This window comes from Alexandromys fortis, unplaced genomic scaffold (assembly GCF_014885135.2).
Source record: "Alexandromys fortis isolate MF-2015 unplaced genomic scaffold, M_Fortis_MF-2015_v1.1 scaffold_44, whole genome shotgun sequence".
NCBI lineage: Eukaryota > Metazoa > Chordata > Mammalia > Rodentia > Cricetidae > Alexandromys > Alexandromys fortis.
Genome location: NW_026067921.1, coordinates 4,809,788 through 4,823,718, shown reverse-complemented (window position 1 = coordinate 4,823,718; position 13,931 = coordinate 4,809,788). Strand labels below are relative to the sequence as shown.

General features: G+C 49.5%; 2 protein-coding genes across 2 annotated transcripts in view; both read right to left on the bottom strand.

Moving 5' to 3' along the window:
• Slc22a14 (solute carrier family 22 member 14) overlaps positions 1-7,519 on the bottom strand; it is a 32,486-nt gene extending 24,967 nt beyond the window's left edge. Inside the window, exon 1 of the mRNA XM_050141643.1 lies at positions 7,486-7,519. The gene's annotated coding sequence lies outside the window, so the exon portion shown is untranslated. The remainder of the gene's footprint in view (positions 1-7,485) is intronic.
• Slc22a13 (solute carrier family 22 member 13) overlaps positions 2,480-13,931 on the bottom strand; it is a 29,699-nt gene continuing 18,247 nt past the window's right edge. Inside the window, exons 11-19 of the mRNA XM_050141641.1 lie at positions 10,881-10,984; positions 10,507-10,661; positions 10,132-10,300; positions 9,836-9,956; positions 9,657-9,751; positions 9,240-9,454; positions 8,964-9,072; positions 8,340-8,555; positions 2,480-8,124 (exon numbers count right to left, since the gene is read on the bottom strand). Of these exons, the coding sequence (XP_049997598.1) occupies positions 8,031-8,124; positions 8,340-8,555; positions 8,964-9,072; positions 9,240-9,454; positions 9,657-9,751; positions 9,836-9,956; positions 10,132-10,300; positions 10,507-10,661; positions 10,881-10,984 (1,278 nt within the window). The 3' untranslated portion in view covers positions 2,480-8,030. The remainder of the gene's footprint in view (positions 8,125-8,339; positions 8,556-8,963; positions 9,073-9,239; positions 9,455-9,656; positions 9,752-9,835; positions 9,957-10,131; positions 10,301-10,506; positions 10,662-10,880; positions 10,985-13,931) is intronic.

Here is a 13,931-nt window from a genome sequence, read left to right as displayed (position 1 = left end):
CTGCGTCTGTCTGGAGTGGGAGCATCATGGCGACTCACTCACTCAGCTTCTTTTTCCCAGCATTCTCCTCTGTCTACTCCGCCTACCTAATTTTCTGTCCTATGAGGGCCGAGGCAGTTTCTTTATTATTAACCAATGAAATCAACAGATAAGATACAAGACCCACCTCCATCAATAAATAAATAAATAAATAAATAAATAAATTACGGTCAAAGTAAAGGAAGGAAGCTGGACCTGGCACTATAGGCCTGTGATTCCAACTACTTATGATGTTGAGGCAAGAGGATTACAATGCTTGAGACCAGTCTAGGGTACAAGATGAGTTCAAGCCCAGCTTGGTTAATTTAGTTAAATTGGTTAATTTGCTCAATTAATTTAATTAACCCCTTCCTCCACGGACTGCCCATGGCGATTGGCAGTCTGCAAGGCCCCTGACCACACCACCGTCCCCAATCCCAAAGGTCCCACTAGAAGAACAGAGAATCCAGTACTCCACCTGCACACAGAAAACGGCCAGGTGCCACATCGGAAACCCCACAGTTCCCTTGAGGACGGCCTGCTATTTCCAGAGTCCCCACAACTGAACAGGATCAGGCACATTCCCGTCCAGATCTGTGCTGAGAACGTGGCCCCACACTCACCAGGTGTTATCATACTTACCACCTTCTACACCTGCCCCCAGTCCGTCCTCCCTGGGGTCAGGAACACAAGCCAAGCCAGGGCCCACCTGACTGTTGTCCAGACCCAACCAGAGCCTTAGAAGCAGAACCCTGGGTTCCATTGGTGGCTAGGTAGATCATGTCACAATGGGTCGCAGAGGGTGGACTAGGAATGTTGAGGGCCGTATTCTACTCCAGACACACAGGTGGCCACGGTCTCGAGGCCAGAAATGGTTAAGGCAAGTATGCAAACTGCCTGTGAGGAAAACTTGTGCTTCTACACAAACTGTCTTCTATACCGGAAGCACTTCCCCTCCAAATGAAAGCCCACTCCCGGTCAGCTGTCCTTCAAGCCTTCCTGACCCCACCCCTAGAAAGGCCTCTCTCTGTGCTACACTGCTTTTCCCTCAAGGACACAACTCTGTTTGCTAGACCTGCTCATGTCTGACCCACCTTCCCAGGAGCCGGGGCCTTCTCTGCTAATGCAATGGGACTACAGTCTTTCTGCTTGGTAGGGCTGGGGAATCTACACAGGCCTAGGAGCCAGCCAGAACTGGGGTGGGGAACAGAGGGCTCGTGGCTTTAGGACAGGGCTCAGGATGAGAACTGAGTAAGAAGCAGGAATGACAGCAAAGGACGCTGGGGACCAGACTTGCCAGATGGCTCCTTCACTGCAGGGCACTGGCAAAACTGGCAGAGAAAAGTCAGGAGGCGGGACTCAGGAGACAACTCAGCAGGCCAGGGACTCACCACACAAGCATAGAGGACCCGTGTGAAAGCTGAAAGTGGTGGCTTGTAAGCCCAGCCCTACAGAGACAGGAGGGTCCCTGAGGCCGGCTGGACAGACAGCCTAGCTGATTGGCGCGTCTTTCATCCCAGTGACAAATCCTATCTCCTATAACAAGGTGGAGGGGTTAGGGAGAATGCTCAGTACTTGGCAAAGTGCTTGTCACATACACATGAAGACCTGAATTCAGATCTCCAGGAACAATGGGAACTCCGGGCCCAGCCCCAGATATCTGTATTCCCAGCTCTGAAATGGTAGGAGGCAGATGGGATGGAGACATGTAGACCCCGGGAGCTCAACAGCCAGACAGAATATCTGAATCGGAGTTCAGGTTCATTGAAGGACCAAGTCTCAAAAACTAAGGTCGAAAGGGATTAAAAAAAGATACCCGGTGCGGACCTCTGGCTTCCACATGTATACACACACATACACACAAATGAGAGAGAGACAGAGACAGAGAGAGAGACACACACACACACACAAAGAAACAGAGACAGAGAAGGCAAGTGGCTCTTAATCCAAGACAGTCAAGGTCAACCTCTGGCTTATGTGCATTGCTGTAATATGAGCAGCGGGCTACTTCCCTGGCACCCAGCTGCCCACATGGCTAAATTAATACCCAAAATAATTACATGGGAACTGTATTCTTTTAAACTATGTCTGGCACATTAGTTTTAGCCTCTTATTGGCTAGCTCTTATATATAGATCTAACCCATTTTTAATAATCTGTGTAACACCACAAGGTGGCTTACCAGGAAAGATCTTAACCTGTGTCTGTGTCCGGTGGGAGAATCATGGCTACTGACTGACTCGGCTTCTTTCTCCCAGCATTCTGTTCTGTCTACTCCGCCTACCTAATTTTCTGTCCTATCAAAAGGCCAAGGCAGTCTCTTTATTTAACCAATGAAATTAACACAAAACAGAAGACTATCCCCCATCAGTGCATATTCACACACACTCTTTTTCTCTCCCCCTCCCTATCTCTCTCTCCCCTCCCTATCTGTCTGTCTGTCTGTCTGTCTGTCTGTCTGTCTGTCTGTCTATCTATCTATCTATCTATCTATCTATCTTGCTAGCTAGCTCTCTCTCCCTCTCTCCAAATTTGCTATTAAAGTCATCATCACAGAGAACCACCCTTATAGCTATTCTTTAGTTCATGGAACTTCAAGTCTCCTCTTCCCTGCGAAAGGCACAGAAATCCTCTTGGTGTCTGGAACCCAGAACTCTCTTCTTCATCAGGACTCCCAGGTGTTTATAGGTCACCCAAGCAGCTGCTCCAAGGCCCTCAAGCCCCTTTGAGTTCCCCGATCTTAACACACCTGAAGTGTTAGGGATGAGGGCCTGAGCAGCAGCACATTGAGATCCCAGCAGTTGGTAAGAAAAATAATCATGATGGGGAGCCACTGGTCCTGTAAGTCCCAAGTCTCTACCCACCTGGTCCTGTGAGCCCTGCCTCTGGTTTCATCTCTAGGCATCGAGGAACACTGCTGTCATCGGAGACATGACAGAGAGAGGCTTAATGGAAGGAGACGCTGGTTCTTTACACATGAGCTTAAAGAGCTAATAGTCACACCAGCTATACATGTTAATTAGTTTTGCTTTTAATTACGCACACACATGCATGTCCACACATGATGGGGCTGAGAAGGTGGTTTAGTGAGGAATATGTCTGCCACGCAAGCATGAGGGCCTGTGTTTGAATTGCCCAGAGCTTCTGTAAAGCCAGGAATGGAAGCACACATCTGTAACCCACCAGCACTACTGTACTGAGACGGGAAAGAGAGATGGGGAAACCCCATAGGCTACGCTGTAATACACAGCAAAGACTCCAGCCCAGGCAAGATGGGAGGTGAGGAATGATATGCAAGGTCACCCTCAAAGAAAATGGCTCCCAAAGGGAGTCGCTGTGGGGAGGTGTGACTTTGTTGGAGTAGATATGGCCTTGTTGTAGGAAGTGCGTCACTGTGAAGGTGGGCTTTGATAATATGTCCAAGCTTTGCTCAGTGTGACACTCAGACCACACTTCCTGTTGCCCATAAAATCTACATAGGATTCTCAGTTACTTCTCCAGCACCACATCTGCCTGCATGCTGCCATGTTCCACCATGATGGCAATGGACTGAACCTCTGAACCTGTAAGTTGCCATCTCAACTAAATATTTTCTTTATAAGACTCATCATGGTCCTTGTGTCTCTTCACAGCTAAGTTGGAACCCCAACTAAGACACCGTCTGACCCCACACACCACACATATATACCCTATGCATGCACACATATAATTAAATTACATCATATATACACATCAGCCTAGAATACCATTTCTGTCTCCCTTGCTGTATGAAGGAATTAGTAAATATTAGGGTCTTTCAACTCATGTGAGCTAAACACAATAGGACAACTTAGACCCTCACTTCTGAAGTACAAAAGCCAGGAGATGGCAATCAAGGAAGAGTGATACAAGCCCAGTCCCACAGGGAGGCCCTCAGACTTTCTTGTCCCCAATATGATGGTGGCCAAGTCCTGTCCCAGACTCCTCTAGAGATAAGCGGCCTAGGCTGACCACGTGGCACAGTGGATAGTTGTTGGCTCACTAGAGAGCTCTGAGAATGCCTGGCACTTCAGAAGGAAATGAAGTTTATTGCTGCCGTGGAAACACGGAGGCAAATGCAACTTAGAGCCTTCCCTGAACTATCTGACAACCAGGATCCCTGATCCAAGGAAAGAGAGAGTAGAGACTTAGAAGAGGGCAATTTAGAGCCTTCCCTGACCTCCCTGACAATCAGGACCCTTGATCCAAGGAAAGAGAGAGTAGAGACTGAGAAGAGGCTTAACCTTTAGCAGCAACCAGGTTTGTGGTAAAGGTCATGGCATCTCCTCCAGGACAAAACGGTTGCTGGTAGGCAGCCTGGAGAGGTGACCCATGGTGGCCCCCATTTCTGAAGCAAGGGGGGGACTTCTTTTTAGGAAATGCATGATGGGAGACACGCAGAGTGAAGAAAAGAAATGGTTGTTAGTGAAGACAGAAAAGAAGCCCATTAGGAGCTGGGCTGCTAAGAGCCTGTGAAGGCTGGTCGCTGGATTCACAGAAAAACCGAACAGGACAAGACTCTCCTGCAGTCTGGGGTGTCGAGGCAGCACGGGTACCTGGGCTCACTCGCTATGGCTTTTCTAGTTGGACACAACCAAACAGCACAGGAATTAAAGTGTGAGGTGCTGGTAACAACAACAGGACCGATCTGTCTCCACAGCAGGTGGAGGGACAGCTTCTGCTCTGATCTGGGATAAGAGTCAACAGACCACAAGGTCCCAGTGGAACTAAGGTTGCTGTAGAATGTCTGCATTCTTTCCCTCAGGGTCACAGTATGTGGAGGTGAGGCCATGGCCATGATTAGATCATATCTAAATATGATCATCAAGGTGAGACACCTCCCCGATGGAATTAGTGACCTAATAGGAGGAGGGGAAAGAGAAATTTTTCTCCATACACACACACCAAGAAAGGCCACATGAGGACCAAGAGAGGTGGCCTTCCATTCCCAGAGGTCTAGAAAAGCTCATATAGGCATGCACACAGGCACAGAGAAAGGCTCCTCACCAGAACCTGGCCATGCTGTCGGTGTAGGAGGTCCTTCTATCTTTGTGTTGCTTCCATTGGTTAATAAGGAAACTGCTTTGGGTCCTTGATAGGGCAGAACTTAGGTAGGCAGAGAAGACAGAACCGAATTCTGGGAGGAAGAAAGCAAAGTGAGGAGAACTGCCATGAAGCCACCAGAGTCAGACATGCTGAATCTTTCCCAGGAAGCCACAGACATGTGGCAATATTAATAGAAATGGGTTAAATCCAGGTGTAAGAGTTAGCCAATAAGATGTTAGAGCTAATAAGCCAAGCAGTCATTTAATTAATACAGTTTCTGTGTGGTTATTTCGAGGTTAAGCTAGCCAGGCAGCCGGGACAAACAAGCAGGCCTCTCCTTTACAACATGCTGGCACCCTCACCTCAGATCACCTGGCTGCTCTTGTGCACTCCAAGCAGACCAAGTCAGGTGGAAGAACAGAGGAAACCAACCAAAGTGTTAGCATGCCATTAGGGTTTGAGTATGAAATGACCCCAAGGGTTTCATGGGTTGAATATTGGATACTGACCTGGTGGCCCTATTTTAAAAAGCTTGAGGAACCTAGGAGGTGGGTCTTTGACAGAGAAAGTAGGTCACTAGAGGTAAACCTTCAAAAGCTGTACATAGTCCCTGGGCCATTCCTCACCTTCTACCCTAATCTTCAAGAGGTGGAGAACCTCACCCCCCCCTCGCTCCCACCCCCATGACGTTCAGCTAAAGCACTCGGGGCTGAGTGGCCATGGAGGAAGCCTTTTGAAAACATGAGCAGAAATCCTTCTTCCTAGAAAGTCATTTTGTCAGGGCTGAAGGATGTCTCAGCAGTGAGGAGGTCTTGCAGCTCTTCCAGAGCTCCCCTGTTCCATTCCACGCTACCTACCTCAGGCAGCTTGCATATGCCTGCCACTCTAGTTCAGGGCACCTAGCGCCCTCTTTTAGCCTCTGCAGGCACAGCATTCATGTGGCAGACAGATAAACACACACAAATAGAAATTAAGATTCAAAATAGAATCTTGAACCTGTTCTCTCACTCTGCTTGCAGTTAGACAGAAGTAACCAGAGCAGAGGCTGTGGTAAGCGGTGTCTGCGAGAGCTCACTCTTCTATTCTCTTGTATGAGATTTTGGAAGGAAAGGGTTTTCTCCAAAGGATGACAGTAAGGAGAATACACAGGGTAGCTATGCCCAGGAGAAAGGTTATAGAAGGTGGGCACATGATCTAGAGGTGCAGAAGAAGGACCAGACTCAGTGTGGGGGCTTCCACATATTGAGTTTGGCAAGTGAGGGGATGTGATGGCCAAGAAGTATCACTGAGGAAGGGGCCCTTCACCCAGCTCCCCTGCTGTGAGAGCTTTCACAGTGTATGCAGAGGCAGAGGGGACAGAGGCCTTCTGAGAAGGGCTGAGGACATGGGTTGTTTACCGACACTGGCCCACAGTAACAAGGATGCAGTGGCCCATAGTAAGAAAGACACGGTGGCCCACAGTAACAAGGACACGGTGGCCCACAGTAACAAAGACGCAGTGGCCCACAGTAACAAGGACACAGTGGCCCACAATAACAAGGACGCTGTGGCCCACAGTAACAAGGACGTGGGTTTACATTTGTGAGAGGAAGTGGATGACATAAGGATCAGGCCTTTAGGGACTGTGTCAAAGTAGAGGCACAGTTAACCAGAGGTTAGGGCAACATCTTAGAGCTCAGACACAGAACTCAAGCCAGTGTCTAGTACAGTGGTCTTAATCCCAGACATGGCCTGCAGAGAGCACACTCCCAGAGCTCTTCACTTTGCATTACTGGGCAGAGTCTGCGGTTTATTGTGAAGTAACCCATGAAATCACCCATTTTGAGCAAGCGTGTGGGTAGGTGAGAGCATTGAGAAGTAAACTCAATGCCTCCCACATGCTGAACAATATCACTCTCTGTAAAATGGGAAGGCTGGAGTCCAGGTCTGAGTAGTGCACCAACCCCAGCAAAGACAACCTCACCACCTAGTAGCTCTGGACCGGCTATTCTCTGTTCAGCAGTGCCCTCTAGAGGTCAGGTGTGGATTGGCATATCCAGCCACTATGTCCTTCTTAAAGTTCCCTGCTACTGAAAAGAGATCTGGCCTGGGTAGAATCTCCCCTGGGATCCCAGATGTCTTAGCGTCTGTAGTGCTCATGAGAAACCACTAAACATAACCTAATTGACAGGAGACCGTCTGTAAATATACACAAGAGCTTGGCCCCAATTACATCTCTTACGGGTAAGAGAATGGTGTTTCTGCTACCAAACAACACAGAGAACCTCTAAATGGCCCCAGCATGTGCCCGGCAGCAAAGCCAGTTCTTCGAAGCCATCAAGGGCAGTCTGCCGATGAGCCAGGGCCCACTGGGAAGAAAGAACTAACAGCAGTTAAACAGAAGGAGCTCTGCCCTCTTCCTTACCTACTGGGCATCATGGCACAGCGGGCAGGGGCAGGGCACCCTTTCCTTGCCAGCCTCACACATGTGAGGCACAAGCTGACCACTGGCCAGGAAGAAGGGATCCTCAAAGTGAATATGGCACAGCATTTTTGTTAGCCTGCTCCTGTAGCTGGCCCTTCCTAGCACCCTGTTCTGGGTTTGAGCTGCTTTGTTTGGGATGGGGCTGTTGGCTTCTGTTCTGTTTTAGGAGGGTGGAGTATTCCAGGCTGAGGGGACAGTGAGGCCATAACAGTAAGCCTGTCAGAAAAGACCAAGAGAGACCCGATCCCAACTCAGTCATGGTAGTGGGGTGTAGTTTGTGTCTGGGAGTTGTGAAGAAGAAGGGGTCCAGTCCTTGACGCTTCCATTGGGCTCTGCCCCGTGGAGCTGGGGCCGTGAACAGGTCATGCTGTGTTGCTACATGAACAAGGCTGTCTAATTCCTGTGTCCCTGTAAATCCTGACAAAATCCAGATGATGTCATGGGAAGTCCTCTGTCTTTGGTGGGCTGGCTCCCAGTGGACACAGTCAGAAGTACGAACTATTCACAATGGCCTTCCTCATGCTGGAAGTCCTTCCTATGGCATCCATTTCTTTTCTCTGGGGTGCAGTGTTGTGGGACCTACAAGAAGCACAATACAGTCAGTGACTGCCCAACACATGGTCCCATGACAGAGCTCTTACCATTCCCTGCTCAAAGTAGGGGGAATATGCTCTAAAATCAACCAGATAACAGCAGTGCCAAGGGGGCACCATGTTGCCCAGTAAGCAATGAAAAAAGGGGTAATGGTGATGGAAAAGCCTGGCCATAATGAGGTCCAGTAAGTCAGTGCTCACCGCGGGGGGTGCCCCTTCTCCAGGTCCTGGATGGTGTCCTTCAGGATCTGGCCCTTCGTCTCAGGCAGCAGAGCACACAGTAGGCCTGCCACGATGGGGAAGCTGCCAAAGATGACCATGGGGACAGCCCTGTGGTACTGTTCCAGCAGCATCACGAGCGGTGTGATGATGCCAGCAATCCTGGAGAAGATGCTCACCAGCCCCATGCCTGTTTGCCTGGGGAAAGCATCACAAGCTGAGGCTCTGGCCGCTGGTCAGGCTACACCCACTCCAGAGATGTGAGGACCCAGGTCTCAGCCACCGTGCCTGCCTACTCTAGCTGCTTCCTGGAGTAGTAAGCCCTCTCTGTTGCTCTCCTGCCACCTCTAGAGACCCAAATGCCTTTTCCATTTCCGAGTGCCCTCTCCTGGCACTCTAACTTCTCCTTTGCTCTAACTTCTCTCCCACATTCTGGTCCAGAGACAGCCAGGGCATGCTCATGTCTATCTGTCCTTCAGTGTCCTGTGGTGACTCGGTGAGCAGACCTACACTTCAGTGGCCTCATAGGCAGCTCACTGGCTGCCAGTGGCTGGTAGCAGAGCATCATAGGAATGGGTGGTATTAGATCCCCAGGGCAGTGCTTACCTGATGATGGTGGGGTACAGCTCAGCAGTGTACACATAGGATATGGTGAAGGCAGAAGATGACGCAAACTTTCCCACCACAGCCAGCACAGTGACCACCGTGGGGAGACCTGAAGGAGAGCCAAGGTCAGCCACATAGGGGGAAGACACCATCACCTAAGCCCATGCACCTCCCTGTCACTCAAATGTCTCACCCTCCATGCCCAAACCCTGGGGAACCCGTAACGGTGTGGGAGCAATGGGGGTAGCCCTGGCAGGGAGGAAGACAACCTGGTACCTGCTGGGATGAAGATGATGATGATGCACATAGTACCAGCCAGAGTCAGGGAACCTGACAGGCTCCACTTGCGACCCAGCTTCTCCATTATGGGGATGCTGGAAAAACGGGCGGGCACCTCCACTAGTCCAAATATCAGCTGTGTCAGGTAGATGTCCAGGCCAAAGTCCCCCACTTGGAGACCAAGGCCATAGTACACCAGACTGTCCACAAACCTACAAAGTACCCAAATGTCCTTGTCATTGCTGGGTGTACATCAAGTCACACCCAAAGGAACAGCCTAACTCAATGAACTCACACCTGGGGAGAAACCACCATGTTCACAGAGCCTCTGTCCACCACTCCAGTGAAATACAGCAGAGCAAGAGAGGTCCTCTGACTCAGCCCTCACTGAGGGACAAGACCCTGGACACTTACCAGACAGCAATGAGAACCAGTGTCACCTTCCTGAGATAGGGGTGTCTGAAAAGATCCAGCGCATTTCCCGAGGGACCTGTCTTCTCAGGGGTCAGCTAGAAGAAGGACACAGTGAGGGGCCAGGACACAAGCATAGACATGCCTGAGGCAGGGGGGAGCCTGTGCCTGCTGACAGGTACCTGGCTCAGGAGTTCTGGAGAAAGGGACCGCCTGTTCGCCAAGGCTGCCTTCTGGATCAGTTGTTTGGCCTCCTCTATCCTTCCTTTGGAGAGGAGCCACCGAGGAGATTCTGGCAAAACCCTGTCAACCACACATGGCTCTGATAACTGGGGTCTTGAGCCCAGTGCAGCCACCCAGAATTCCAGTGCACGATGAGCCTCCCACCCAAGCCCCACGGGTCCCCTCTTCTGGGTCCTGCACCCCACCACGGCACTCCCAACAAAGGGTGGCCTATCACTGGCAAAGGCCTCCCTACCAGAAGTAGAAGACGAGCAGGAAGACTGGTGCGGTGCCTGCGATCTGAAGCAGTCTCCAGTTGCGGACACCATAGGCCAGGCCTGCTAGCACCATCAGTCCAATGGCAATGTTGCTCTGGGACAGGACCATGGCCCGTGTTCTCCAGGACGGCCCCACCCATTCTGAAACTGAGAGCAAAGGCTCAGCCTGGGCTGGAATCTGACCACTCACCCACCCCTGGAGATTCCAAGTGCCAGCCTGTCAGCGATGTGACTTAGTGCCAGCACAGAAAACTTGGCTGTGACCTTTTTGGATGCACTTGGCTGACTCCATGCTCACAGGTAAATCTGGGCTCTAACTCTGAGGAATCAGGCTTTTGGGCCCAGATACTCACGGAGGACATTGGTGCTGAGTAAAAATCCAGCCACAGTGGTAGCCAAGCCAAAGCTTAGGGTCATATAAAGCTCAAAGCTGGACACGCAGGCTGCGGCCATGCCCATGATGGCAGACAGAAGCAGCTGCACCAGGAGGGAGGGTCTGCGGCCAATCCTGAGGTAACAGAAGAACAAGGCGTGAAGATAGGAGAACTTCCTAAGATGGGAGACCCAGACAGACCTGTCCTCGGCTCTGTAAGAGGAGAGACGGGGTCTTCCATGGAGCCCCATTTGAAGGCAGGCATGAAGACATATCTTGATGACTAACAACTCTCCAGGGGGGTAACGGAGTCAGCACCAGGAGCTTAAAGCACCCTGGGGCAGCAGCACTTACCAGTCACAGAGGGGCCCAAAGATGAGGGCCCCAACGAGGAGGCCAGCCATGACTACCGACTGTAAAGTCCTCTTCAGGTACTTCCGACCACACACCAGGTCAAACTGAGGCAGGAAAATACTCATGTAAGACCAACGGAGCATCTAGGTCCAACTTCCCTCTCTAGGGTCCCATGTTTCCACACTGTGTACCAGTCAACACCATGGGCACAAGATAGTTAAAAGTCTAAATGGAAACATCATAGCATTCTTTGAATTCTGTCCAACATCACAACTAGCCCAAGAATTCACAATTCAAAACTGGGTATACTTTTTTCACCTCCAGTGAAATTAATGCCAGAGTATTTTGCTTGACAGTTGCTTTTATAAGAAGCAAATAACACGTGCAATTCTGCGTGAAACGAACCATGAGGGTGGCAGCGTTGGAGGGCCAAGACGCTGTGCCCCTGCAGGCACCTGCTAGCATGTTTCAGTCTTCTAAAGAATGGAGGAAGTGTTTCTTTTCTTTTTGTTACAATGATTAAAAAACATGACTAAAAGCAAGAAAGGCTTATTTGTTTAACACTCCCAGGTCATAATCCACTGCTGAAGGATGTCAGGGCAGGAGCTCAAGGCAGGAATCATGGTGGAAGGTTGGTTACTGGCTCAGCCCTCCCACATCCGTCACCAGTCAAAACAATCTTACAGACATGGCTGATGTAGGTTGGTCTTCTATCTACGTGTTACTTTCATTGGTAAAATAAAGAGACTGCTTTGGCCTTTGATAGAACAGCAGCTTAGATAGGTGGAGTAGACAGAACAGAATGCTGGGAAGAAGGCAATGAGTCAAACACCATGATTCTCCGACCCAAGATGGATGCAGGTTAGGATCTTTCCCAGTAAGCCACCACCTCATGGTGCTACACAGATTAATAAATATGGGTTAAAGCAAGATGTGAGTATTAGCCAATAAGAGGCTATAATGGGCCAGGCAGTGTTTAAATGAATACAATTTGTGTGTCGTTATTTCCGGGCATAAGCTAGCCAGGCGACCGGGAGCCAGGCAGCAGGAATGCAACCTGCTGTTCCTTCTAAAAGCAGGCCTGCTGGCCTCATCGCTATACATAGCCATGGGTTAGTCTGATCTGGGATATTTCTCAACTGAGGTTCCCTCTTCCCTGGTGACTCTGGGTTATGTCAAATTGACAGTAAACTAACCAGCATGGAGTGTATTCAATTTTCCATTGTTTATTTTGAGGCAGGGTGTCATGTGGCCCAGGGTGTACTCAAATCACTTTGTTACACAGGATAACCTTGAACTCCTCATGCTCTACCTCCTGAACACAGGATTATTAGTATTTGTCACAATGCCAGCCCTGCGTATTAATTTTGAAAATAATTACTTGTAAAAAGTACCGTTCAACTATTTGGATGTAATTACTTAATATGCAGAACTGGGGAGTACTTTTTCTGGCATAGAGAATACCCTGCAAAACCACTGACAACTAGAATGTAAAGTCTGGAAATTTCTGACAGACCTCTCATACCTCTTCCTGACAAACAGCCTGTCTCTCGTGGGAGCTGCTTGGACCCTTCCAAGACTCACATGTGGCTGACCAGTTTCCTTCATATGCCCACAGTCTGATCAGAATTCTAGAGTACTGGCATGCCATGTACCCTCTGGTCAGGACACAAATATGCACTCAAGGGGTCAGAAGAGAAAATGTCACTCCACCTAGAGAGATAGGCTGAGCACACAGGCATACCAAGGAGAGAATGTACTGGATCCCCACATCCCTGCCTAGAGGTCTTCAACACACATGCTGACTCCTATCCTTCCAGGCTGCGACCTGGTAAGAGTTTTGGGACTTTGTATGGATCAGTCCCTGGCATGCCTGTGAGGGCTCTTCCGGTGTCACAGCTATGCACTGTGTGAGGGACTGGGATAAAGGCATGCAGCACTCATGCCCTGTAATTAGACTGCACAAGTGTGACCTTTGTAGTACATAATGATGTTGCATCACAGGGTCAAAAGTTTAGACACGCCTGGTAGGTGTTTCTTAGGCCAACTGAGTTGACAAAGCTAACCATCCATAAGGCTGAAAACACTGAAAAGAGCCGTCTTTTGCCTTTTCATAATTGCTATCCCAAACTGAACAGAAGGACCCTTGGCTGGTTAGAAACACTTGGTCCAAAGTCAGATGGTAATATGTGGATGTGGTACATGTCTGTTGCTGCATGCATAGAATAAAACCATGTGAAGGCTAAGAGAATGTTTGCTGGAGATGGGTTAATGAATAAATCAACTAACGCTTACACCTAGCTAACTGATCGTCAGTTAAGTAACTTAGCAAGAAATTAACCAATCCAGGAGTTGCTGAACTCACACTTCTCAAGGACAACAGCTCCTTCTGAAGGACTAGTGGGATGTGCACAATGGTGACCTAAATGGCCTGGTGTGACCTTGAGCCTGTTAGCCAATTGCCTTTGTCTTGTTCTCTACTCATGCAAAAATGGGGATAAAATTGATTATGTGTTGCTACCCAATATGATTGGATCGTCTGTAACACTTCTAGACTAGTGACTGTCACACAGGAAGCTCCCAGTCCAGGATGGCGATGATGACTGTGAGCTATGCCTATCGCCCAGAGCTGTTGGAGTGCAGGGCTTTGCAGATACAAATGGTAAGCCACAGACACTTCCAAGTCTGGCACCATTTGCCACCTCCCCTTAGGATATCCCTTGTAACTGAAGTTTTGGGGAAAGCTTACCACTGCATTGTTCAGGAGCAGCACCTAAGACTTGAAGCCCACCCTCCCCCTAGACAGCAAGGAATGAAGGGTTCCAATTCGGCATGCCAGTCATCACCATCTTTGGGTTTTAACACATACCGTGGGTGGTTCTGTTCAAGGCCCACTGTGGTGGCCTACAGAATTCCACTCTCATTTCTTAAAGCACATCCCACCATCTCTGTCTCTCTCTCTGTCTCTCTCTGTCTCTCTCTGTCTCTGTCTCTCTGTCTCTGTCTCTGTCTCTCTCTCTCTCTCTCTCTCTCTCTCTCTCTCTATATATA